Source organism: Globicephala melas, chromosome 4 (genome assembly GCF_963455315.2).
Source record: "Globicephala melas chromosome 4, mGloMel1.2, whole genome shotgun sequence".
Taxonomy (NCBI): Eukaryota; Metazoa; Chordata; class Mammalia; order Artiodactyla; family Delphinidae; genus Globicephala; species Globicephala melas.
In genome coordinates, this window is record NC_083317.1 from 104,998,250 (window position 1) to 105,025,760 (window position 27,511).

Below are 27,511 nucleotides of genomic sequence, written 5' to 3' on the forward strand. Positions count from 1 at the left end.
TTCCCTGGTGGTCCAGTGGGTAAGACTATGCACTCCCAATGCAGGGGGCCTGGGTTCAATCCCTGGTCAGGGAACTAGATCCCGCATTTATGCTGCAACTAAAGTGTTCGCATGCCGCAACTAAGAAGTCCACATGCCACAACTAAAAGATCCCGCATGCCGCAATGAAGACCCAGTGCAGCCTAAATAAATAAATAAATAAATAAATAAATATTTTTTAAAAATGTTATTTGAAAAAGAGCCAATTCCAGATCTTTCAAAAGGATCTCCCTCCCCTCTCCCTCTCCCTCCCCCACCCCTCTCTGTTGTTGCATTCAATTGTCTGCAATATCAGAGAAAGGGCTCCTTCCTCTTCCACAGGCTAACTCCTTCCTGTCTCTGGAGAAAGAAGGCTCTGCCTGTTCTTCACTCCAGACTGTTGCTTGTGTGATTTCCTCTTTTTAACGACACCTTCATCTCTTCTTCCTAACTCCTTAACGCTGCTCACCTGAGCCAAGGTGTAGCCATCCAGCTCTTCCGTGATGCTTTCCGCAGTGCTCCTGCCTCTACCAGCCTCTCCTCACAAAGAACTTTCCCGAACACCACTTACTGTACCTGGTATGTGCTCTAAAGCCAAACTTCCCGAGTTTAAATTCTTGCTTCTCCACTAACTAGGTCGTTTACCCTTGCTATGTCTCAGGTTACTCATCTTTAAAATGGGGACAGTAATAGAACGTACTTCACAAGCACTCAATAAATGCAGGTTTTTATTATTTGTGTTCCTTGACTGTTGGGGTGTTCAACTTGTTTTCCTTGCCACAGGGAATATTTTGGCCACTATTTTAGTCTTATTTGTTTTCCCCTTGTATAGTAACCACTGTCTCTGTTTGCCCAGGACTTATGGGTTTCCCAGGACATGAGATTTTTAGTGCTAAAACTGAGGCAATCCCAGATAAATTGGGATGGTCACCCTGCATTCATGCCTAAGACAATGTTTTACATGTAGGAGGTGTTTAGGGAATTATTATCGAATGAGTTTGTATGTAAAATACATGCAAAATCATGATACACACACAGAAATATTTCCTGTATAAACATAAATCTACAAATCTGTATTCAATCTAAAACAGTGAGTTCTCTTTTCCTGTGCTGATACAGCAACTGATATATTAAACAAATCCTTTCTTTAACAGATAATGTATCCAATATTAAAGGTAGCTTTTCCTTGTTCATTTTACAACACTGATATTAGCCTTCAATAATGGTTTATATCATCCTTTGGGGAGATGCAAACCTTTTAAAACTTTTGTCCAAATTCTGAATCTGTATTAACTGCCAGGTTTCCTTCTGCCCTTCGAAAATAACTAGATTATAATTAATTATCTCTGTAGTTTAAGTTATTTCTGCAAGCTGAAACCAAGTACCTTTCTACTTGTTTAGGCTTGAGGATTCCTCATTCCAGAAAATCCTAGCCAATAGAATGTGAAGTTGAAGCAACTTTCCATCTTGACATCACAAGCTTAACTCTCCTCCCCACTCCTAGCAACCAATATGCAAGCATAGCAACAGCAGCTGGTACACCGGAACAGCATTGTTTAAAATAAACACTCTCCCCAGTTGGCATTTGCAAGTGATCTCTTTCTTTCCATCGTTTAAAATATAAGTGTGAACATATCTTAAGAAAATGTAAAACAAATGAAAATGAAAACTGCTTGGAAAGGTATGCAGGAGAATAAAAATCATGAGAAAATGCTAACTGCCAAAAGGAATTTATGCTTTGCCCTTTATCACCACCAGAAATTCCATTCCCAGAAGCACTGAAAGTTTTTCCTAAGCGTTCCCAAAATTTAGAATTTTCAAGGATCTCCTAAAAAAGTCAACCCCATAGAATTCCATTTTTCAAGTGTTTGGAGAGTACCATGTGCTAGGAGACACAGGGATGCAAAGATGGAAAAAAAAATCATAAGGCAAGTACACAAATAACCACAAAATATAAGATATAGAGAAAGGCTACATAGAATAATGGTTTGGAGGATGGTCTCTGAGCCAGACTGACTAGGTCTGAACTACGGCTTAGCCACTTAGTAGTGGTATCACTTCACAAGTCACTTAGCCTCTCTGTGTTGCATTTCCTCCTCTGTAAAATGAGGGGCAATAGTAGCACCTACTTCCAAAGGTTGATGTGAGGCTTAAGTGAATTAATTCATATCAAGTGCTTAGAATAGGGCCTGACACAAAGCAAGTGCTGTATATGTGTGTATTATTATTAATTTTAAGATAGAATGTTACAGGTAACATAAGACAGATTAAGAAGACATGCGAAGGATGGTTCAGAAAGAGAAAGCACATCTCAGGAGAGCCAGACAAACTTCAAGGAGGAACTGAGTTGGGTTTTAAGTCATTGACAAGGACAATAAGAGAAGTGTAAGCAGAGGCAGAAGTGACCCAAGCAGATGGAGAGATGAGGCATCAGAACTTGAGGAGGAAGAAGGCAGAGGGGTCATGGAGGGCAGGGAGGGGGCATGGGGGCCTCATCCAATAAGATGCTCCTCACTGGCTCTCTGAGGGTAAGTACGACTCTGTAAGGCCTGAAGGTGGGAACAGGCCACTGTGGTCAGTGCAAAAGCTCTGAATTTTGATGTAACTCCATGTGTTTGGAAAACGTTAAGGGTTCAGTTTTGGCCAAATAGTAAGTGCCTGGAGTTGAGGGCTGGGTGAAGGAGTGCAGGAGAAGAGCAAAAGAGGAAGCTGAAGAAGGGGCAGAGGGAGACCAGGAAAGGCCAGGAAGTACACCGACACCATGCTAAGGAACTTGCTGCATCGCGCAGGCCATCATTTCTCAGAGTGAGTGTGGTCTCCTTGGAGCGCTTCCCTTAGGATCTATTACAGTGTTGGTTTAAAATGCAGATTTCTTAGGAGGAAGGGAGGATACTGAGATTAAGTGGGAGGGCTGCAGAAAAAGGAGGCAGGAAGGTGCTTCAGGGGAGGAGAGGGTAGACCCAGAGGCATCTTCTGAAGTTCCTGCTTCTGACCCCCACCTTCCCAAGATCCTCCCTCACTGTAAGGTACAAGTGGATGAGGCAGCTAGATTGGGCAATTAATAGCTCTCCTGCTTTCTCCTCCATGGGTTTGCAATTATCACATGAACCAGTGAATGCATGCGTAAACCTTCTTTGAGGTCCAGCGTATGGGAGCTCACACCCTTAAATAGTAGGCAAGGCCACACCAGAGAAGGAATCACCCTCTGGCCATCTGTCAGCATCAGAAACACATGTGTTAGATCAGGAGTGACCTGTAGACAAAAAGGAATCATTGCAAGGAACCCTCACCCCAGTGGGAGTGACCCACTCGGAGAGCCAGAAAGGAATGACATGGTACAGGTCACACCATGTTGTATGAAAAATAATGCAGTGGCAACAGGAACACAAGGATATGAGTTACAGAGCCAGGCAAGTGAGAAACACACATTTCACTTTTTTTTAAGCTCTGGTACTCAATCTAAAGAACCTCTCTTCTTGGTGTAGTAAATGCCTATGTGAGACCATCGCCATGGTTTGATGGGTGTCCCTTTAGATTCTACTCTTTTGCCTTCATTTTTTGTTGTATTCAAAGAGCCATCTGTATCCTTTCCTTAATTTGACAGAACAAAGGCTAGGTCTGTTGTAAATTCCATCACTCAAAGCAGCACCTGTACAGGCTCCCAGTTCACATTCAAGTGGGTGAAAGGAAAAAACAGTTCTAGCTGAAGCTCAGACTACCAGAGATAAAGGAGATCCAAATGACTGAAACATTAGGGGTGTGTCTTCCTGTGCAAATTAATTTGATGGTTTTGAGAGAGCAAAGTACACACACACACACACACACACACATGCATGCACACGCATGCAGGCAACCAAGTAATCTTGTTTGTCAAATCAATGAAGAATTCACTAAACCATGTATTTTAAAATTAAATAATGATTTAATGCTCTCTCTGTTAGAAGGCTTGAAAAGTTTGATTCATTATAAATCTCTTAGAATTCATATCATGAAAATGTAGATCCTAGAATTTTCAACAGAGTTAGGTGGTAAGGACATCCATGCACTGAACGTATGAAAAAAAAAAGGGGTGGGGGAGAAAAGAGAGGAAATTTAGATTTCCTCCTTACAATAATCCCCAAAAGTCAATAAAAAGCATCCCATACAGTGGTTTGCATTCCAAAGGCTCTACAAAACAACATTTCTGATATCTAGTACCCGGAAACAGTACAAAGGTAATAATAACCATAATAACAATTGTGTCTGCAAACCATTGTTTACTTCATTTAATTTTTTTCCTCAAAGAAATCCTATGACAAGGAAGGACAGGAACTATTACCTCTGCTTTTCTAAATAAAAGTAATAAGTAAAGCTCAGAGAAGTTAACTGACTCAACCAGTGAAACCCAATTGTACGTGAATTCCAAATATTGAAATTTCCAGGCCCACATTCTTCTTCTTCCCAAAGTCTCTTCTCAACAGAAACTGATATTGAAGGAAACAGCAGTCACCCAAGCTGGGGTCTGCAGCCACCTCCCACCTTCTCCTCACCTTCCATCCCCAAAACCCTCATCTCACAGACATTGATGTGCGTCTTCCTGCTCCTACCACTGTTTGGAAGGTATTCCAAGGACATGGAAAGCGGCTGCCCCCATCTTAGCACATAAATTTAAATAACTCGTGGTATAAAACAACATATTTTTTAAAACACACACTTCATACAGTAGACTACTAAGAAGAAGGTATATATGTACTCATTAAAATGGGTAAATATTTAAGATAAATTAAGTGAAAAAAAGCAAGTTATAGGAAGATATGCGTGATCCCTTTAGGGATATTTAACACTGCATACTTTTTATAGAGACAGAGACATACACATATACTCCTACACACATATACGTAAATGCAGCACATTACACACTGAAGCTAACTGCAGTTACTTCCAAGGTTTGGGAAAGGGCACCACGTTTGGGGGTGTAATCAAAGGGGCTATGCCATGGTGTTGAGCACCCAGGCTCTGGAGCCACATGTGTGGTTTCAAATCCAGCTCATATAACAGCCATGTGACCACAGGCAAGCCACTCAGCCTGCTGTGCCTCAGTTTCCTCATCTGTAAGATGAAGATGATTACAGGGCTGATATGAGAACTACATGAAATAATAACATGTAAATCACTTAGCATCTGGTACATTAAACAAAAAGCTCTCAATAAATGCTAGGTACTAACTGTTCCAATTTTTATAAGAAGAATGTATTGCTTGTATATTTTCTTTTAGTTTAAGTAGAGTTTGAGATAATAACAGAAGAGAAGATGGCTGGTTTAGTTTCCTAAGGCGACTGTAACAAAGTACCACAGATTGGGGGTTTAAACAGCAAAAATTTGTTGTCTCACTGTTCTGGAGGCTGGAAGTCTGAGATCAAGGTGTCAGCAGGGTTGGTTGCTGACAACCAACCCCGAAATACAAAGGTCAATACTTAATCGCAATATCCTCCCTTCCTCCTAAGAAATCTGCATTTTAAACCAACACTGTAATAGATCCTAAGGGAAAGGTCTCCAAGGAGACCACAGTTTTTTAAAAATGAAAAAAATGCAATGAGATTTGGTGAGTGGATATAATGGAGAGAGGCAGAGACCCTGGGGTTTCTGGCTTAAGCATCTGGTAAATCCTGGCAGTGGCATTTACTGAGATACAGTGAGGGCTGGAGTAGGTGAACTGGGGGTAAATACAAACAGGTCATCAAAATTAACTTTAACAAAATGTCCATATAGCTTAATTCCAATAAATATGTGGCATGAGCCAACCAGGTTTATTTAAAAAGACTGAAGTTTATTTTTTAGATTTTATTCCCTATGCTTTTAGTCTCCTTCACAATTTCTGGCACTTGCCTTTCAGTGTCAGGGGTCCTTTATAAACACCTCTTTGTTGTTCTCCATGGCGGCTTCTACACTCTAGGCTTTGAGTACCAAGTGTTCCAGTGGCTTCAGGTGCACACCTGATCCACGGGAACAGCACTGAGTCTCTGCAAGCAGTAAGAGAGTGTCCATTTCTTTTATTATTCTATCTGCATCTAACTCAAAGGGCCCCTAATAAGTGTTCCCAGCATAAGCTACTGTAGCAAAGTTATGCAATAGGGAGAAATCTTGGCAATTAAAAATTTTTTTGTATCTCTAAATTGTGTGCTGAATTATATGCTGTAGTATCACTAAGACACTGGGGAGCCCATGGGTGACACATATGATTTGCTGCAAGAAATTCTGCAACAATATTAACAGCTCTAGGTTTATATAGGTGACTTGGATGAAAGATGCCTGTGGCAAAAACAAGAGAAAAGGAGTTGTAGGGCATAGTTTGGGAAGTGGTAGGGTGAGCAGAGACAAGAACCTTCTGGAGTGAAGGAAAGTAAATTGGAAAATAAAAAGTTTTCTTCCAGTCATTGAGGAACTGTCAGTAGCACTAATTTTACATCAGTTAAGTAAGCTGTAGAATTACATCAGTGAACAAACCAGAAAAAAGTTCCTGCCCTCATGCAGCTTACACTCTAGTGAGCAGAATACAGGCACTGAACAAGGAAACAAATGTATCATAACATGTCAGATGGGAATGAATGCTCTGAGGAAAGCATTGGTGACGGAGGGGGGTTGCTAATTTACAAAGAGTGGTCTGGATAGGAAGCGAGTGTAGTGTGATGGGAGAACCAGGCCTTTGGCATCTGACAGCCCTGAGTTCAGATTCTGGTTCCAGCCCTTACTGACTGTGAAGGGCTGAACAGGTGATTTAACCTTTAAAAATGAGAAAGGAAATGCCTGTCTTAGGGCACCAAGCCCGGTCCTTGCCCTCCTCCTTCCTGTCTCAGGAAAGACACTATTTATTATTGGAAATTGAGGTTTGGAACAATGAAACATAACTGTGCAACCTGGTATGAAAAGCAAACAAATGCCTGAAGTTTCTACCCTCTTCACATTTAAACCTCATTTTACTTAGTGTTTTTCTCCTGTCATTGATGCACAGGAACAATATTAATTATATATTAAAAAGGATTAAATACTAGTGAATTCAATTCAAAAAGTTTTATGGGATACCTTTTTGTATAAATATCTTGAGAGAAATACAAAGGTCAAAAGCAACTGCATCTGCCTCTGGAAGGAAAAACATAAGCATGTACAGTCATCCCTCAGTCTCCATGGGGGATTGGTGGCAGGACCCCTGAGGATATCGAGATCTGTGGATGTTCAAGTTCCTTTTATAAAATGGCATAGTACTTGCATGTAATCTATGCGCATCGTCCTGTGTACTTTAAATGATCTCTAGATTACTTATACACCTAATACAAATGTAAATGCTATGTAAACAGTTGCCTGTGCTTTTTGGAACTTTCTAGAACCTTTTTTCCCTAATATTTTTGATCTGTCGTTGGTTGAATCCATAGACGCAGTGGCAATAGATATGTACAAAGCGAACGTCACAAGGGTGGGGGGAGGGGTTAAAGTGCTATTTCTCAGAGGCTGCAAGGTAAGAACTTGACGTGGGCCTTGCCTGATGAGAGGAAGGATGTTCCAGGTGGACATGTCAGCAGGGATGGGAGAGGAGCCCTGCTGGATGCAGAAGGAACCAAAGGAAGACATCAAGGGGGCAGGAGAGTAGAGGGTGCTGAAAATGTTGCTTTGAAACGTGCAAATCTTATTTCGAAATCAGGAATGAAATTGAACGAGACAATTTGGGGGCAGCTGCAAACCTCCCTTATTGGACACTTCTTTTATGTGGGGTGTGACTTCTACCTCTAATCTTTTAAGGGAATAGAAACATGCTGAGGATACATGCCACTTCTAGCTCCAAAGCCTGAATTCAGGTCACCTGGCAAAAGGACACTCTGACAATGTAAGATAAGGAGGAGAAAAACTACCTTTTCCCCCCCCAGGAATGGTTTGGTTCTGGCCCATTCTAAAATGCTTAGTAAGAGTATTCCTAATTCTTACACCCCAGCAGGACATAGGATGAAATACTTATGGAGACTGGGCAATGCAAGTTGCTAAAAAAAGATTTGTTGCCACCCTAGATTTTCAACTGTAGTTTAAGACTCTAAAATCTACTTCGGGCTACTCTGGGTAAAGACAAAAACCTGATCTCTCTCATTCTCTCTCTTTTTTTATCCTCTGAAAAGTGCAATCTTGATTCTATATGCAGACTTTAAAATGTTTTGAAGGTGGAATTCTCAGCAGCAGAAAAATAACTGTAAATACATTTTGGCAGGATTTGAATAATTTTTCAACTTTCTGCAGCATATGCAGACAATAACCAAATAAAATTATAAATCAGAGTGTGCCACTTGAGAGTTTTGTTGAAAGAAAAATGTCATCTCAAATCTCAGCCTAAAGGTAGGCTATAAATAAATACCTGTATATTCTCAAGTTACAATTTCCAAAGTTGTTTCACCATACAAAGGGGGATATTTTAAAAGCATATCATTATCAGTTCCAGCTTGTGAGAGCTCATTGAAAACCCCAAATCAGATTGATGATATCAGTGTTTGTCATTCACTGTTGATACAGAGATGGAACTACATAGTTATTCTGCTACTAGTAGGATAAAAGCAATCCACATTTATTGTATACTTGTGGGCTTTGGAAGCATGCTACTTGCCCTAGTACATGAAGCTATCAGAAGAGTACCTACCAAAGATCCTATGAGCAACTAATCCAACCTCCTTATCCTATAAAAGTGGAAACTGAGTCCTAGAGTAGTCAAATAGTTGTCCATGTTGTCCAGCACCAGGTGACCCATTCAAGATGGATGATCACACAACCCCCCCAAAGACATAGAATCTGCAGAGTACTGTCTGTGCCTTTAGGGTGGACCCAAGAACATCTTGTCCTGTGGTTTCTGACCTTGATTTCTAAGCATGTATCTAACTCCAATTTACGCCCTTTGGTTCTTGTAAGCTCCCTGTATTACTTTAATTTTCCTCTAAAGAAAATAATTATCTGAAATAAGTTTCTGTCTATTTGCTTCTCACCTCCCTCCCTCCCTCCCATGCAGGGAGAGAGGGAAAGAAAGAGAATTATTTTCTATCCAATAACTGAGTCAAATTGTCCAAATGACATCCTGAGAATAATAGGCTTTCAAGAAAGCTCAGCAGCTAATTCGATATCCAGGAGAACAGAGGAAAGGAGGTCTGGAGGGAGAAAAAGACACATGCCTCCTATTTGTCTGAGATCCCTTTTGAATTAGCCACCTGCTCTTTGCCTCATTTATAATTCTTCCAGACAGACTGCTACTTGGCATTGTCAACAGTGACCTATCAGAATTGCAGTACAGTTTCAGATCACAGATTGGAAGAGGCAAAGGCCAGAGCAAGAAACAAAACTGTGGCTTCAATACCACCTTTTCACCTCTATCCCACCTTCTTACCTCCATACAAACATTAGCATCCATCAAGGTGAATGAATGAAGCAGATCTGGCTGCCCAGAAAAGTTCACAAAGGCCCCGGGATGCTCTTGCATGGTCTCACCAGCCTTTTATCAGAATACGTGTTTTCCCTTCTAAGCTGATACCCATCTGCACATGGGGAACATGGCTGGGAAATGGATCTGGGATCATTCTTTCTACTAAAGAGGCCATAGCAAACGGTCAAACAAGGAACGAACTTCAAAGGTAACGCTAGAATTTGTTGTAGCTTATCTGGAAAATGCAGCCATTTAACACAGACTATCTCTACAAAATACCAAAACAACCAACCAAATAGGAAAAAATATTTTAATTATCGTCTATCACGTGGCCCTTATGAAAGATTGCTTAATAGCTATTATTTTCAATTCATACAAAGGGATAGTAATTATAAACACCATCCTATGGTGCTGAGATTACCATCAGATGAGATGGTTATTGAGAAGATGCCCCTTTATTGGCAACCAACTCCAAAAAGGATAAAAGGGGGGAGCCAGAGAGAGAATGACGAAGTCTGCACAGCCCAAGGAAGGTTGGTGCTCTTAGAATAGAGACCCTATTATATCCCATGATTCCCTAAAACAAACCCAAACTGAAATGAGGCCAATATCCAGAAATCCCTGTACTATATAATATACCAATAAGCAAATGCATTGAAAAAACAAAACAGAAAATATGTATAATGTTGTAAAGTAACAAGGAACATATTAAAATATTGTTTTAGTTATTTAGCTAGCACTTATACATGTGCCACGTGTTGCTGAAAGCAACTTGACAAACACTATCCCATCAGTCCTCATAGCATTTCTACAAGGTACATACTACATCCAATGCTGAGTTCTACCCTCTGGGTTCCCACCTTCTCCTAGGTTTTGGCAAATTAATTCCTCCCTCTCTTGATAGTTATTTGATGTCCCTTTAAAAGCACTATAGTCCTAATGTCTTTATAGTGAATGACTGGCAAACACAAAGGAGACATATCACTTATAATGAGGGATAAGTATTTGTCTCAGTTGACTAGCCAACTAACCAAGACTCTTAATTTCCCAGGTTATAATCTCACTGTTCTTACATATTTTTATGAAAAATATGAAAATACAAAAATGAAGAATATAGCAATAAACCCCCATTATTCATCCTCAGACTTAGCAAATATCAAGATTTTCCTACGCTTCCTCTCTCTCTCTCTTACGCTCCTCTCTCCCTTTACCTTCCTTCCTCCCCTCTCTCTACCTCTCTCAGTTATTTTAAGGAGAATCCCAGACATCAGCTCATTTCACTCCTAGAATTTCAATATGCGTCTCTAAAATAACATGGAGGTTTTTCTCAAATAATTTTGGTATAATTATTGGTGCATAATGTCATCATTGCACGTAAGACAAGAAATAATACTTTGGTGTTATCTAATACCTACCCATACTCAAATTTCCCTGATTGTCTCAGCTGGTCAGTTGCGTCAGAATTCAAACAAGGCCCACATACTGCACTTGGTTGTTATGTCCTTTAGGTCTCATTTAATCTAAAGTAGATCTCTCTTTATTTTTCTTTCTTCATCCCATTGATTTATTAAAGAACCTGGGTCAGTTGTCTGACAGAATATCACACATTCACAACTTTTCTGTTAGCTTTATTCTGAGATCATTTAACTTGTTTCTTCATCTGCCTTCTTTTTTTTTTAACAGGTATATTGTAGTATAATTTCTTTACAATGGTGTGTTAGTTTCTGCTTTGTAACAAAGTGAATCAGTTATACATATACATATATCCCCATATCTCTTCCCTCTTGCATCTCCCTCCCTCCCACCCTCCCTATCCCGACCGTCCTCAGAGACTTGACTAGACTTGGATTTTACTGCTTTCACAGGGATATGTCATAGGTGGTGCTGTGTACTTTGGATTGAATTATGTCAAGAGGACACAACCTTACTGCTGCTGAGATTGATCAATCAGTGGGTTCAGGTGATGGCAGCCTGAAGCCTCCTTGGTACAATTACCCATCAACCTTTCATCTTGTGGCTTCAGCCATTTATGAGCATTGCCTGACTCTGTTGTTTCATTTGGGTTGCAAAACAATCATCCTTTCCATATTTATTGCTTGAAATTTTGTAAGGAAGAAATTTCCCTTTTTAGGTAGGTGTATTTGGTTGTCCAAAAATATAGTTTATACCGGAAAAACAAGAATATATGCTTAATTCTTTCATATTAGTTGTCTAATTTTAGAGTGAAGTTGTTGCTCTAGTTATTACAGTGGTGTCCAATAATTTCTCCTTCTATTTATATAGTTTTATTATGACCCCTTGGTTTTTATGTGTTTATTCTGTGTCCAGTAATTGCATTTATTTTCCCTTTCATGTCAAAATTGTCTCATCTTTGGCCCATGGGAGCCTCTGGATCCTTTGACAACTCTTTGGGCCTTTGGAATCTCCCCTGTGAATTTTGTATATTTTCTACCCCAAACCTGGAATCAGTCATTCCTCTAGAAATCCTGGTTCCTTTCAGAGTGGAATGGTATTTGGATAGCATGACGCTCATTTCTGTTGGGTTATTATTGCTTCTATGCCTTTTCACTGGACAGAACTAAGAAATATATAACTTGAAACAAAAATAAAACTTTAAGTTTATATTGCCATTTCCAATTACATTTAATAATGTAGGATTTTGCTTAGTTTATTTGGCTTTTACTGAATTTCTTTTCTCATATCTGAAAATCTTGATTCCTTACAGTAGTAAAATAATCACTAACTTGCATTATGTACGTAACTATAACACTAAAAACAACAAAAAATAGTTTCAATATAATAATATCAACATCACTAATGAGTGAACTTTAAGATTTCTTTGCAGATCTATATGTCCTCAGATAACATTCCTTTAAAGATAGTAAAAATACCATGTTCTGGAATCACTTGAAATAATTCCTTCTGTGTGCTTATGGCACACACAATTAGATTCATTTGTTTCCATTAATTTTCAGTTTTTAGACTGCTTTCTTTACTTTTTTGTTTGATTTTATTCTCTGAATATATTTACATATTCCCAAGTTCAAAACTTTAAAACAAGATATATTCAAAGAGGTTTCATGTTCATCACTGTGTCCACCATGTTCCCTTTATCCACATACAGATTATCATTTTTATTAGTTTTGTTAGTTTGCTAAACTTATCCTTTCATTTCTTTTTGGCATATAAAAATATTCAGTACAGATATTTATCTATTACCACTCTCCCTCCTACTGTTCTTACACAAAAAGTAGCACACCACATATACCTTTCTGCCTCTTTCTTCTGTTTTGTCACCAATATGCCCTGGAGATACTTCATACTAGTGAGTTAAAATCTTCTGCATTCTTTTCTTACAAGTGCATACTGTGTTATCCACCTTTTTCAGTTGTCTTCAGTGGGAAGATTATTCCAAATTACCTAGTCCCCATTGCTAAAGTCAACTGTCTTCTTCTTGGGTCTGTAGGTAAAACATTAGTTTGATAAGCACAGCTCCATGCCCGTAGGAAGCAGTTGTTCAAGTGTGGCTTCACTGGAAGGTGGAAGGATCTTTCCTTACTCCACTGCATGGACCTCTGGTACTTTACTCCAGTGAAGTATAAAAACGACCACAGTCCTGAGTGTTAATGCTACCAAGACTCTCCCTCTCTCTTATCCTTTACTTGAAGAAATGTTTCCAAATTGAAATATGCCAGCACTATTTACTTCTTCCCTTGATGTTTTCTGAGAGTTGTAGCATTGGACGGATTCTCTGATTTATTCATTCAAGAAATGTTTATTGAGCATCAGCTATTTGGCAGACCCTGGACATGCATAAAAATGAAATATAGGTGGGACTTCCCTGGTGGTCCAGTGGTTAGGACTTCGCCTTCCAATGCAGGGAGTGTGGGTTCGATCCCTGGTCAGGAAGCTAAGATCCCACATGCCTCGTGGCCAAAAAACCAAAACATAAAACAGAAGCAATAGGGTATCAAATTCAATAAAGACTTTAAAAATGGTCCACATCAAAAAAAAAAAAAAATGAAATTAGGCGTGGTCCCTGCCCTCAGAGGGCATTAAGGGGGGATTAATGAAAACAACATGTTTCTGTTTAAAACAAATTTCAACTATAACTGCTTATCAAATGATCACGTAAAACAAAATGACTCAAAAATGCTAAGAATAAATTTTGTAACTTATTTTTCAGGGAAAGAGAAAAATAAAGTAGGGATAAAGAAATATGAATATATAATTAATTAATACAGTAACTCTTTGTACCCTAAAGATCACCACTTCTTTTCAAGCATTCATAGAATGTTGACACAAATTAATCATATATATATGTGAAACCAAAAAATAACCCCTAAACAAATACCCCAAAATAAAAACAATAAAGGCTATATTTTATAGCCTTGATTTAATAAAACAAGAAAGTATTTTAAATGCTTTTCTAAATAATAGTTGAGTTAAAGGAAAAATATGTAATTAGAAAATCTTTGAAAGACAGAATGAGGATACTGCTTATTAGATTGAAGACAAAACTGAATTAGAAGCAAATTTAAAACCTTAATTTTATTGTAAAAATACTAATTCACTAAAATAAACTATGCATTAAACTGAAGAAATAAGAAATGGAACAACAAAATACACCTAAAGTTAACAGGCAAAGTTAATATAAATATTAAAATGCATTAATTAGAAAATACAGCAGAATTGATTAATACAACAGCTGATTATATAAAAAAATTAAATTAAAATGAGAAGTATGAAAAGTATTATAATAAAAGAACATATGCAGATAAGTTTTGAAATAAAAACAACTTAATAACATGTTAATTAATCTTAAAGCATTCACTGACATATCTTGAAAAATAAGCATTGGAGTTGGCTTATGATAATGTAGAAAGCCTGAATATTCAATAACCAAGGAAGAAATGAACATGTTATTAAAAAAAGAAGACCTATAAGACTTCATGTATGTACAGTTTTATTAAGAAATGTTTTCAAACTTTCAAGGAACACATAGTTACCATGCTATTGTATATAAATATTAGAGGCCAAAGGAAAATCTAAGGAGCTTTCTGAATTCATTTTATGAAGTTGGTATAGCCCTGATTCAAAACTTGAGAAAAAAATCACAAACTATAGATAAATTTTATTTTATAAGCAGAGATGTAAAACTTAAATAAAATACCATTAAATAGAAATAAAAAACAACTTAAAAAGAAATTACCCATTAAAACCAAACAACGATTATATCATAATGCAAGAATGTTTAATTTCCATAATACAACAAATTTTGGCTGTTTAAAACCCCAATCTGTGGTACTTTGTTACAAAGACAACCTATCAATACATTGAGTTGGATTTTCTAGTCAATATAATAAAACTACTGGCAAAGAGGATCACACTTACTATTACTTAGAGATCAGAAAATTACATGTTTGGAAACTCTAAAAGAATCAACTAAAAAACTCTTAAGTAGTAATAAGAGATTTCAATAAGGTGAACAAATACAAATCAACATGCAAAAAGTCATGCTTCCTATTTCTAGTGATATCCATTTAGAGGAGGAAAAAGGAAGGAAGGAACTGATTTGTAATAAGAAAAATCGTAATAAGAAAAGCAGGAAATGTATATAAGGAAATTTCAAATTTTTCCTGATATCTATATCCATATCCATTTCCATATCTATCTGGTTACACTATATTCCTAGATAGGAAAAACAAATTTGTAAAGATGACAATTCTTATAACAGTATATAATTTGGGACAATTCCAACTAAAGTCGCCAAAGATTGCTTTTGGAAGTTTACACAATTTTAAAGTTTATATGGAATGAGTATGACTAACCAAGAACATAAAAAGAAATGAAGAATTTCTCAACCAGATATTATAATCTATAATCAAAATGTAATATTTAAGACAGTCTGAATCAGGTGCTAGAAATTATAAATGTAACCAGGAAAATAGTTCAGAAAGAGATTCTAACAGATAGATTTTTAACATGTGATAAAGATCATGTCGCAAATTGGAGAACAAAGAATTGGTCAGTAATTAGTGTTCAGGTAGTGGGTTAACTACTTGGTATAAGACAGGACTACTGCTTCTCTTCCTAGCCTATACCAAAATTTCAAATGAACTTAAGACAAACATTAAAGATGAAACCATTAAAAAAATGGGAAAATACATAGGTAAAAAGAGATACTAAAAAGATTTCATTTCATAAAAGTCATTATTTAAAATTCTATAGATTCAAATAGCATAAACATAAATAAACATACCATTTGAGAAAATATTTTCCACAAATATGAAGGCAAAAGCTTAATATACATAATATTTAAGGAGCTTATACAATAATTGAGAAAAACAATGAAACCTCAATAAAACAGTAAATGAAAACATAGCCACAAAACGTGTGAAAATGTAAACCACAATAATTAAAAAAGAAATCTGTCTGACTTATTTCACTAAGCATAGTATTCTCTAGGTCTATCCATGTTGCTGCAAATAGCAGTATTTCATACTTTTTTATGGCTAAGTAATATTCCATCACATATATATATTTATATATATATCACATCTTCTTAAGCCAATCATCTGTTGATGGGCACTTGGGTTGTTTCCATGTTTTGGCTATTGTAAATAGTGTTGCTGTGAACACTGGGGTGAATGTATCATTTCGAATTAGAGTTTTTCTTTTTTTCAAAATATATACCGAGGCGTGGGATTGCTAGTCAGACAGCAATTCACTAAAATATTAACAATGGTGGCCTCTCTCTATTGGGTTGGTGAAGAATATTTTTAAACTTTGTGTATATTTTCTAAAATGAGCATAAATTCATATTATAGATGCAAATAAGCATTACTATAAAAAGAGCAGAAAATTTTATAATGTAATTTAGAAACACTGTCATTCAAAATATGTTGATCGAAAAAAAAAGTAAACTGCTATTATTGGTAGATTTCATTTATGTAGAAGCCTCATTTCCTAACAGTTTTTAGATGAACTGGTAGTCACTGTACTTTGTTTTAAAAATGCAAGTAGCTTCCTTCTTTCACTGACAAAGCTCAGGTAAGAAGCTTGCAGTTTCTTTATGAAGATGCAAGACCTATTTATTTGGTTGGCCAAAAAGCGCCTTTGGTTTTTAAGTAAAAATAAAAGACACATTTTTCATTTTCACCAAGAACTTTATTGAACAGTGTATTCATCCTTTTGTTCCACTACCTTCTGCCATTTTTCAGGCAACTTCATAATTCCATCTTTCTTTATAATTTTATCTTGTTGAGAAAAGAACTTTCCCAGGTGCCTTTACAGTCTTCCAGGGAATTGAAAATTTTTCCATTAAGAGAATTTTGTAAAGACCAAAATAAATGGAAATCCGAAGGTGCCATGTCTGGTGAATATGGCAGATGAAACAGAACTTCCCAGACAAGCTGCGACAGTTTTTGCCTGGTCATCAAAGGAACATACGGTCTTGCGTTATCCTAATGGAAGATTATGCGTTTTCTGTTGACTAATTCCGGACACTTTTCATTGAGTGCTGCTTTCAGTTGGTCTAATTTGGAGCAGTACTTGTTGGAATTAATCGTTTGGTTTTCCGGAAGAAGCTCATAATAGAGGACTCCCTTCCAATCCCACCATATACACATTACCTTCTTTGGATGAAGACCGGCCTTTAGTGTGGTTGGTGGTGGTTCATTTCGCTTGCCCCACGATCTCTTCTGTTCCACATTGTCGTACAGTATCCACTTTTCATCACCCGTCACAATTTGTTTTAAAAATGGAACGTTTTCATTACGTTTAAGTAGAGAATCACACGCAGAAATATGGTCAAGAAGGTTTTTTTCCACTTAAATTACGTGGAACACAAACATCAAAGTCATTAACATAACCAAGATGGTGTAAATGATTTTCAATGCTTGATTTGGATAGTTTGAGTATGTTGGCTATCTCCCACGTGGTATAACGTTGATTGTTCTCAATTAAGGTCTCGATTTGATCGCTATCAACTTCAACTGGTCTACCCGACCATGGAGCATCGTCCGGCGAGAAATCTCCAGCACGAAACTTTGCAAACCACTTTTGACATGTTTGATCAGTCACAGCACCTTCTCCATACACTGCACAAATCGTTTTTTGCATTTCAGTTGCGTTTTTACCTTTCTTGAAATAATAAAGCATAATATGCCAAAAATGTTGTTTTCCTTCCATCTTCAATATTAAAATGGCTACACAAAAATTCACCAATTTTGATTTTTTTTTTAAATGCACGCTGATATGACAGCTGTCACATACAATCTAACAAAATTGTTTCTAATGAAGTTAAAGACAACTAAGCGCTACTGGAGCCATCTTACTGAAAAAAACAAACTTTTTGGCCAACCCAATACTAAGAGTAAGCAGGTTCAAAGCTGTACTTTTTAGCTCTTGACACTAAACATTTTCTTTGCCCTGCTTTCAATTTTTAAAAAATTAATTAATTTTTGTTTGCATTGGGTCTTCGTTGCTGTGCGTGGACTTTCTCTAGTTATGGCGAATAGGCGCTACTCTTCGTTGCGGTGCACAGGCGTCTCATTGTAGTGGCTTCTCTTGCTGTGGAGCACAGACTATAGGCGTGCGGGCTTCAGTAGTTGTGGTACACGGGCTTAGTTGCTCCGTGGCATGTGGGATCTTCCCGGACCAGGGATCGAACCCATGTCCCCTGCATTGTCAGGCAGATTCTTAACCACTGCGGCACCCACTGCGCCACCAGGGTAGTCCCTAAGCAATTTCTATTAACAACTTTCACTGTAATGTATGGATGGCATATTGTTACTTTTAAAATGTACATAAATATGTATTTCAGGCACATATGTGGAAGCCTATGTATTTGAAAATGTTTCGGATCCAAATAAAGGAAACCATTTATAACCTTTCCATGTAATTATGATCACAAGGCTTAAACTTCAATCACATGAACAAATTCTTCCCTGGATCCCAACACGTTTTCCTGCCTTTCTCTTCCTTCCAAAATCATTAAAATGAAGTTCCAAAAGTATGTACTTCTCCTCTACTTCTAATTAGCCCACTCTTCAGTTTAGTTGGCAAATGTGACATTTGCATAACCAATAGCTCTCTTTCAAAGAGGACTGTGATGTGGGTGATTTTGAAAGGTCTAAAAAAGGTTTTGTGACCTTCAATAGGGTCCATCTGACCACTCAAATAGAAGCTTCCCAGCCACAAATGGCCCGCGTGTCAGACAGGGAGCTTCCTTCGCATATGCCTACGTGGATCACTTCTCTCTCATCCCTTTTCTGCTGGCACAAGTCAGAGGTGCTGTTCCAAGTGTGAAATGTGGGTACGAGCAGCAATTTACAGAGTGTGCGTTGCTTTTTTGTGTCTGTTGGTGGCACATTGGAAAATGGGTCTGGCACAGCTCATCCCTCACAAATGCTTAATGCCATCCCTGGGGACAGGAATATCACGAGCCCAGAAAAACACAGCTTTTAGCTGCTTGGTACTGAAAATTTCAGGCAAAATTCCAAAAGCCTTCAAAGCTAATGTCAAATTGACAAAGTGCCAAAAACCTCTCTGGCATTAAATATCCACTCTTTATTTTCTCCCTTCAGGTGAACAGCTTGTGAAAATAATAATGTGATAATGCCACCCTGTGTTCCAAATATCTCGAAGCACCATCTTGTTAAGCCCCTTGGCATCCCTTTGAGACTAATGGGAATTGAGCTGACTTATTCACTTTACAGATGAGAAAACCCCACAGGAGATGGGTCAAATGTCTGGGCGATGGCCATGCAGACTTATCACATAGGTCCCAGGTCTGAATTTAGTTCTCAAAACAATGCCAAGTGTTGTAGGAAAGGACCTGAAAAGCTACCATCAAAAAGGGCCAAAGCAAGTTTCACACAGGATGCTAGGTGGGTTGGGGTAATAAACTGGCAAAAGCGATCAAAACACATCCCAGGAGGAACAACAAGGCACAGTCTAGGCATAACAATAAGGCACAGTGTAGGTGTGCGGCCAGTTGGAATCAGTGAGAATTGGCATGGGCCATCAGAAGATCTAATGTGGCATTACGGGCATCTTACAACAGCAGGCACAGTAGATTTCTGTCATTTTAAATTTTTTAGTGCATCTGAGCCCCCATCCCATAATTACAGATTCCACTATTAAAGGAGTTACAGCAAGGAACAGGACTCTACCCCTCACTACAGAAGTAACTTCCCTTCCCTACATCCTAGCAATCTGGCTTCGAACACATGATCTAAACCAGTCAATGGGATGGCCTTGTCAGGGACTCTGCATCTAGAGGAAGTGTGTCAGAGAAGCAAGGCACATTTTAGAGCTTCTTATGACCGTTGCATCCAATGACCCAGCAGTGCTCCAACAATGTTGTCTCTCAGGTGTGCCTTTGCCTGGAGTTCTGGCCAACAAATTTCCCTTAGTGCCTCTTTCGTTTCCTGAGCCTGATTCTCCAGCCTTCCTGTTAATTCAGGGAGATAGCTGATATCTTTCTAATAAATTCATTTTTAGCTGAAATTAACTAGGGTCAGATTCTGTAGTTTGCAACCTGGAAGATTGAAACAGGCAACGACCAAGGCTGTAGAGAAGTTAACATTAAGCAGATCTAATGGCATATGTCAACTTTATAGCGACAGGAACTAAAGGTTTGGAGGAAGAATCCCTCCCAAGTATGGCAGACAGTACTGAGTGATCTAAAATCCATTTCCTTGTCTTATTTTTATGTATCCTGTAGAATTATCTTTACCAATCTCCCTTGCAGTTAGCTATGGCACATGACTGAGTTCAGTGACAAGAATGTGCATTGAGTGATGTGTGTGTCTCTTTCAGACTTGGCCCATTAAAACCTTCCATGTATGCTGCTCCATTTCCTTTTCCCTTTCTGGTTTGCTCTAAGTTTTGACTCTAGGGTAGTTTCCGACACCATGTGTTGAAGATGGCAGAGCCCACACCATCCTGGGTTCTCTGAATGACTGTATGAAGGAGGGTCACCCCACTAACCTGCTCACCAGTCCAGTATGGATCCTTAATCGAGAAATAAATTTCTGCTGTGTTTGAACTATTATACTTATGGGGATCTACTTATTACAACATAGCATAAATATACAACGTATAGTACAAACCCAGGTAATCAAAGACATTCAAATTCAGAACACCACCAGCAGCAAGACTGACTTGATGTTGAGTCCCTGAATTGATGGTCTACAGCTTTGGAATTTCCCTCAATTAGGAAAAATACAAATAACAACTGGGATAAAATCTATAAGGGTCGATTATGCAACTACAGCTACACAGGTTGAAAGGATGCAGGCACAAAAGCTCATTAGATATTTGACGATCCTGAATAGAATTGTGGAATTTATTAGAGATCAATAAATCCTAAATTTTTGTTTCTCTTTCATGCATTGAAGTATCTCCAGACTAGAGATAATGAAAAAGATAAATTATAACTTTGGTTCTGCTTTTACCCCTTTAACCTAGTTTTTTCCTTCTCAAATAGATCCAAGTAATGCATCTTACTCTCCCTCCTGGGTCTCTTTTCCCATCCTTTCATTTTATTTTTATTTATTTATTTATTTATTTGTGGTACACGGTCCTCTCACTGCTGTGGCCTCTCCCATTGCGGAGCACAGGCTCCGGACGCACAGGCTCAGCGGCCATGGCTCACGGGCCCAGCCGCTCCGCGGCATGTGGGATCTTCCCAGACCAGGGCACGAACCCGTGTCCCCTGCATCGGCAGGCAGACTCTCAACCACTGCGCCACCAGGGAAGCCCCCCATCCTTTCATTTTAATTTATTTCCCAATCTCCCCCTTTTTAACTCCCTCTCAAGTGGATGGTTTCTTGGTGTCTCAGGCAGACTTGGGTAATCAGTTCTTAGAACCACACAGTACCTTGAATATGTACCTAACGTTTGTTGAACGAAGAAATTATTCTTGTTTTCTATTTTTAATGAGACAACATTGCACTAATGTCTCCTCTCCATGTTCAAGTTGAAGGAGACCTTAGAGATCATCTAGTCCAGTCATTACACACACACACACACACACACACACACACTCACACACACTCACAAACCCTTCCACAATATACAGTTCCCTTCTACAGCATCTCTGATGTGGCCCATCCAGTCTGTGCATACATACTCCTGGTGATGAGAAGCTTACTGCTTTACGAGAAAGCCTATGCCATTGAATGACATCTCCGAAGTTTTAAAAGTTGTTCTAATTTTAGATAAAAAATATTTCTCCATAAAACTTTCACTGATTGCTCAGCACTGGGGTTCCTTGGTGATCACATATCCCAGTAGAAATTCCCTTGCTTGGGAGTCAGAAAAATCTGGTTTCTAGCTCCACTTTTGCAGCTGACCAACTAGCTGACCTCAGGCAAATTGTTCCTCCTCTCCCACATGAAATGTCCTCAACTATGAAATAAGAGGTAGGAAAAATATTATATTTAAGATCATTGATTAAAATAATGCTTATAACAGAAACCTATTACACCCCATTATGTGCTTACCTCCAGGCTAGCTCTGATTCATCAGTTAACACAATTTTGGTAAGGCTATTTAACCAGCCCAAATATTACCAATTTGTATTACTATTCCATCCACAATTATTTATCTTCTCCACAGAGATATCAGAAAAAAATCTTCATAGTCGTACTGAAGTCCAGATACAGCACCTGTATTTATATTCCTTATAATTCCAACCAAAGTTAAATATGAGTAAATTTGTATGACTTGCTTTAAGGCATTGAAACTTGACATTCTTTTCTAAATATCCTCAAATCATTAGCCTGAGTCTATCTTTGACCAGTTCTTAAAATAGAAAGATACTTAGTAAATCATGGATAGTCAAAGGACATGCTTTCTGTGCCAACACCATGGTCTGCCCAGTACAGTTCCACCAGTTCCGATGCACCCAAAATGAAACCCCAGGTGAAGAGATGTTTCTTTCCTGCCATTGTGGTACACAAAGGTCAGACATCAAGCGCAAAAACTGCATCTTGGAGAAGCATGCTACTGAGATAATAGCAGAATGTTGAAGTAAAAATGGGTTTTCCATCAAGATGGGTCTTATTAATGGAGTCAGGTGCTGTGTAATGTACTGTGTCAAGTGCACTGTATAAGTGCATATTAGATGGTGTCAAAGACACAGGTAAAATCTAAAAAAGATATATGTATATGTATAACTGATTTGCTTTGCTGTACACCTGAAACACAGCATTGTAAATCAACTATGCTCCAATAAAACTTTTTAGAAAAATACACAAGTAAGATGAGAATTAGGAGCACAAGATAAATTAGACAAGATGGAAGTGGCCTGAATCCATCCAATGACTGGCTGCCTGGATGTGTTTTATATGCTCTGGCTTGAGTTTACTTATGGGAGGGAGTCAGCTTCATACAGAGAGACTGGGATTTGAAAGACTAGTTAAATGAGAAAAGCATGGTACTACCTCTTTGGAGGATATTTCTGGTCTTTCAGCTTTCCTTGGAAAGTCTCTAAGCTCTGTTTAGTTTTCTGAAACAGTTCAGATTACTCCACAGTTTCTAGTAATATTTAATAATCTCAAATCAGTTAGGCCATATCTACTTAGGCCCAACATGTACTATAAAGTAGGAATGTTCACTGTGAGTACAATAGGGAGAGGGAAGGAACGCTAACAATAAACATAATAACTGAGGACAAAAATCACGTGATGGAAATCTCTATGCCGAAGCATCAGCCCAGGGTGATTCTCTAGGAAGCTGTAGAACTGCCCTGGGGTACCTGATGTCATCTGATCCCTATCCATAATGCTAGAAACATAGTAAAACAAGCCTAAAATCCATTTGGAACCAGTCAGGGTCCTGCTTCACTGCAATAATCCCAAGAATACCCATTTCCCTCTAAGAAACTGCCCTTTGGGACGTTCCTGTAACACATCCCACTTTCAGGCTCTCTCCTACTGAAACTGGTCCTGTTGGGATTGTAGCCAGAAGAGTTGCTTCTGGTTGGAAGCTGTGATGGACACGTCCAACAGAAATGAGTCTGTGAGTACCTGGGATGGAAGAACTATTTCACAGAACCAACTTTTTTCTCTTAGTGTCAAAAAGGGTTGAAATCAGTAGGAAGAACCACCCCTGTCAGTCAGCTCCCTCTATGTTCAGCTGTCCTGTAAAGCACCCTAACTAGGGTGGTTTTCATAAAGTAAATATGCCCTTAAATCCTTCGTAGCCAAAGGTTACAAAGCCTTTGCAAGGGTGGGTGGACCACAAAAAAGAGATCCGTGAGCATATTTTTACATTGGCAAGAAAAGCAAAATGTCACTCAACTAAATTTAAGATTGTTCACACACATCTGCTACCACCAGAATGCTATAAAAAAAAAAAAAAGAAGAAGAAAGAAAGAAAAAAGAAATGCAAATAGCTCACAGTCTAAATAGCTCTGGACATTTTTCTATTCTTCAGATGACTTATGCTATTTCAACAATGATTGAAAGGCTCTCAAAGCAGAAGCCAAAACATGTTTGTGGTCTATCACATAGGGACAATTTTTGGTTAAATAAATACACAGACAACCGTATCTCAACTAGAAAATATATGTTAGATAGCTGTTGTTATAAATACATCACTAAAATGTGTGCAAAAAGTCTAGAAATATAAAATGTTACACTGCAGACAATATCATAAGTAAATCACATCCCTAAGAGATAGAGACAAAGATTGCTAGAAAATACATTTCTGAATCAGGTACATGTCCTCCCATTTCAGAACATAAAGCAGATGCATCTTATGACATGAGCCTCAAATCCTCTAAATTAGAATCTTACAGTCTAATCAACCAGAGTGATTTGTCCAAAGACTACCACTGCAACTAATGGATACAGTTTATCATAAAGGAACAACTAAAGTTTTAAAAACACAGAAGTCTGCTCAACAGTGTGTGAAAGGCCCTACTTATTCATCTCAAAAATCAAAGCATAATGGTAAAACACAGCGAAATTAAACTAAAACAACTGGAATCATATATCTACCTTTCTTTTCAAAAACAGAGTTCTTTTAAATATTGACATCAATTAAAGAAATCATCAGTGGATCTATTAAACATAGCTGACAAACATATATAACAAGGGCTCCTTAATATAAAACTAAGTCACAGCCTCCAAAATTTTGTACCAAAAACACTGTCAAAATGTAAGTGCCATTTATCCAAAAATCAAATCCCAAATTACTGAAGACTTAAGAAGCAACAGTAAATTCACCTGGAAGTTATCCATAACAGAAAAAATCAGTTATATTTGAATTAGGGGTTTAGTTAAGTAAATTGTATTTACAATGGTTTTTACATAGGAGGAGAACTACTGAGGGAAATAAATTGCATACTACAATAATATAAAAAGATAGTTTTCTCAGACTTTAAAATAAGTGGTTCAGCATAAATAAATGTTCCAAACCTCACTTAACTGGCCTGAGAAAAGATAATTATTTGTTATATTACTTTTTTTACGACACTCTGTTCCCTTAGACAAATTTGAATAGCTAATCAAGATATCTGTGGAGGTCATTCTTCATAGCAATTCAAAGTATCATTTCTTCACTGGCTGTGTGATATAACAGTATCATAAAACTATACCTTGGACAGTTTTAAGGAGGTTGTTATAAGATATTTTAGAATAAACTATTTTTTAAATTTCTGGTTTGAACAGTTAAATTGGACTACTTTGAAACAAATTAAATACTTCAGTGACGCTAAAGGTACCTCTCCAGTGGTCCATATCTAATCATTTTATAAAAGGATCTGCACTTTCCACTTACTATAGGCTTTTACGGTACATATTTTATACCAGTAAATTTAAAATTTCATAAGTCATCAAATATCTCCTATGCGTGCCAACATTAGAATACCTAGACATTTTCTCTTTTGGTAAGTGAAATATAATCTGCAATTTAAAAGTTTAAAACTATCCTTTAAAATGAGCACAGATCAGAAATAACTTTCCAAAGAGAGCCTTGTATTTACAAAAGGCAACAAACTGTACATTTAGAACTATTTAAATGAGTATTTTTAAATGCTCTGTTTTGTGCAACAGCAATGCAATTAATTTGTGGTAAATTAAAACAAAAACTTAGACTATAAAGATTCAAAGTACCAAGCATTCACATACCAACTGATGCAATGAGAAAGTAATTTTTCAAAATAACATAGTCACACTTTCTAAAATAATATTTTTAAATGGTTAATCCTGAATTTCAAATGTAATGAAGCCCATTACATTTTACAGCTTAAATTTAGACTAACTCGGTTAGAGTTTGGAGTTTCCTCTCTCCAGTTGTAAAAATATGATAGACCTAAAATAGATGATAGACATTTGGAAAACTTACACTGTCAGATTGCTTGCCCTGGTCACAGTCCCACGTCGTTGTTCGCTGGCCTGACCTCTCCATGGTGCTGAAGAGTTACTCTTGCCCATTTGAGAGGAAAGAGTTGTTTATTCAAACAGGCTTTACAAGAAATCCATAAAGGGCCATCTGTGTTAGCAAGTGAAGTTATCTGAAGAATTTCTGTAACACATACTACAAAGGAGATGCTTTACCCTTCAGTTATCAACCACGATGCTCAGGCAGCTCAAAGATTTTGGAGCAGAAATCTTCAAGTATTGACAAAAAAGAGGGAGAGCTCTTTGGGAGATGAAGTTTGCTGATTTTTCTCAGTGTTCTTCAAATTGAGGGGAAAAAAAGGGAGAAACTACAGGCTACTCAGAGAACAGAGGATTCCAGAAAACTTCTTGATCTTAATGCAGAAAACAAGCTCCCACTAGTCCAAAGAAGCCAATTCACTTCATTCTATCATTGCATCTATTTTTTGATTAAACAAAAATAAAGCTCAGAATTCCACAAGGCACTGCACACACTATGTAAACAGGTATGCCTCACTCTAGCCCCAGCCTCTGTCTGCTGAAGACTATCACAGCAGAAATCAGGCTCTTGTGGCTTTCACAGATTACCTCTTTCTGAGGCTGAAACGTATAAAGAGCCACATGACACCCAATGATGTCATCTCTAAAGCAGGTCACAGTTGCCGCTGTATGTAGATGAAGTTCTTCTAGTGAAGTGTTTGGCATAGTGATTTTCTTGAAAATCTACTTAAATAGTGTGGTCTTCTATCAATATGCTTAACCCTATCAATACAGTGCCATGAAGAGAAAATTAATTTATTCCTCACAGGTAAAGAAGGGGTTTCCCCTCACGGAGCTCTAAAGGGAACTAGAGGAACGGTAGAGACAGACAGAAACTTCTAAAACGTCTCTCAGAATTTTTAGCATTTAAAAAAATCATTATTTTTTAATGCCAATCTATGAAGATTGCAAAATAAAAATTAAGGCAACTGTCTTCAACTCCAGACAACATTTTATTTGATGGAATTTAAGAATGTTTCCTAGACAAAAAATTTTACTAACACCTATCTCTGAAAGGATTTGAGTATGTTTTCAAATGTTGGTAGGAAATTTCTTTTACTCATTATTTCTAGATGTTTTTCAGCTCTGAATACAATAACAAAAGTTTAACTATACTATAGGTAATTTTTACATGTAACTAGTAATAAATAGTATACAAAGATATTTTAAAGAATGTATAATAATGAGAATTATCCATTTCCATTCTGTGTAGTGTATTTTTCTCTTTCTTAACATGTAGTCACACACCATAACTTGGGATTTTCAGTCATAGTTGACTTTCTTGTCAGCTAATAGTTAAATTATCTAATCTCTCTTCATGCAAACTAAAAATCCTCACAGTCAAAGTGAAGATTAAATTGAAACTAATCTAATCAGTGCCTATTGACTGTATCCTCTTTTAATAAAAACCAAAGTGGATCAAACAACAGAAACCTTCCTTGGTGAGCACAGTACTTATATTTTTGAGAAAGAAAAGAACTATAAATTCTAGGAAAACAGAATTTTCAACACAATCAGTGCCACTGGGAAAATTCTATTAAAACAATAATGGGTGTTTTGGTATCAGGGAAAATTTGCTTAAGCACCTCCTCAAGGCACATGATTTACAATACAAAAATATCGAGATGCAAAT

The 27,511-nt window shown here is 37.6% G+C and overlaps 1 protein-coding gene across 1 annotated transcript in view; it reads right to left on the reverse strand.

Moving 5' to 3' along the window:
* SCHIP1 (schwannomin interacting protein 1) overlaps positions 1-26,377 on the reverse strand; it is a 575,771-nt gene extending 549,394 nt beyond the window's left edge. Inside the window, exon 1 of the mRNA XM_030842357.3 lies at positions 25,805-26,377. Within this exon, the coding sequence (XP_030698217.1) occupies positions 25,805-25,867 (63 nt within the window). The 5' untranslated portion in view covers positions 25,868-26,377. The remainder of the gene's footprint in view (positions 1-25,804) is intronic.
* Between the last annotated feature and the right edge of the window lie 1,134 nt (positions 26,378-27,511).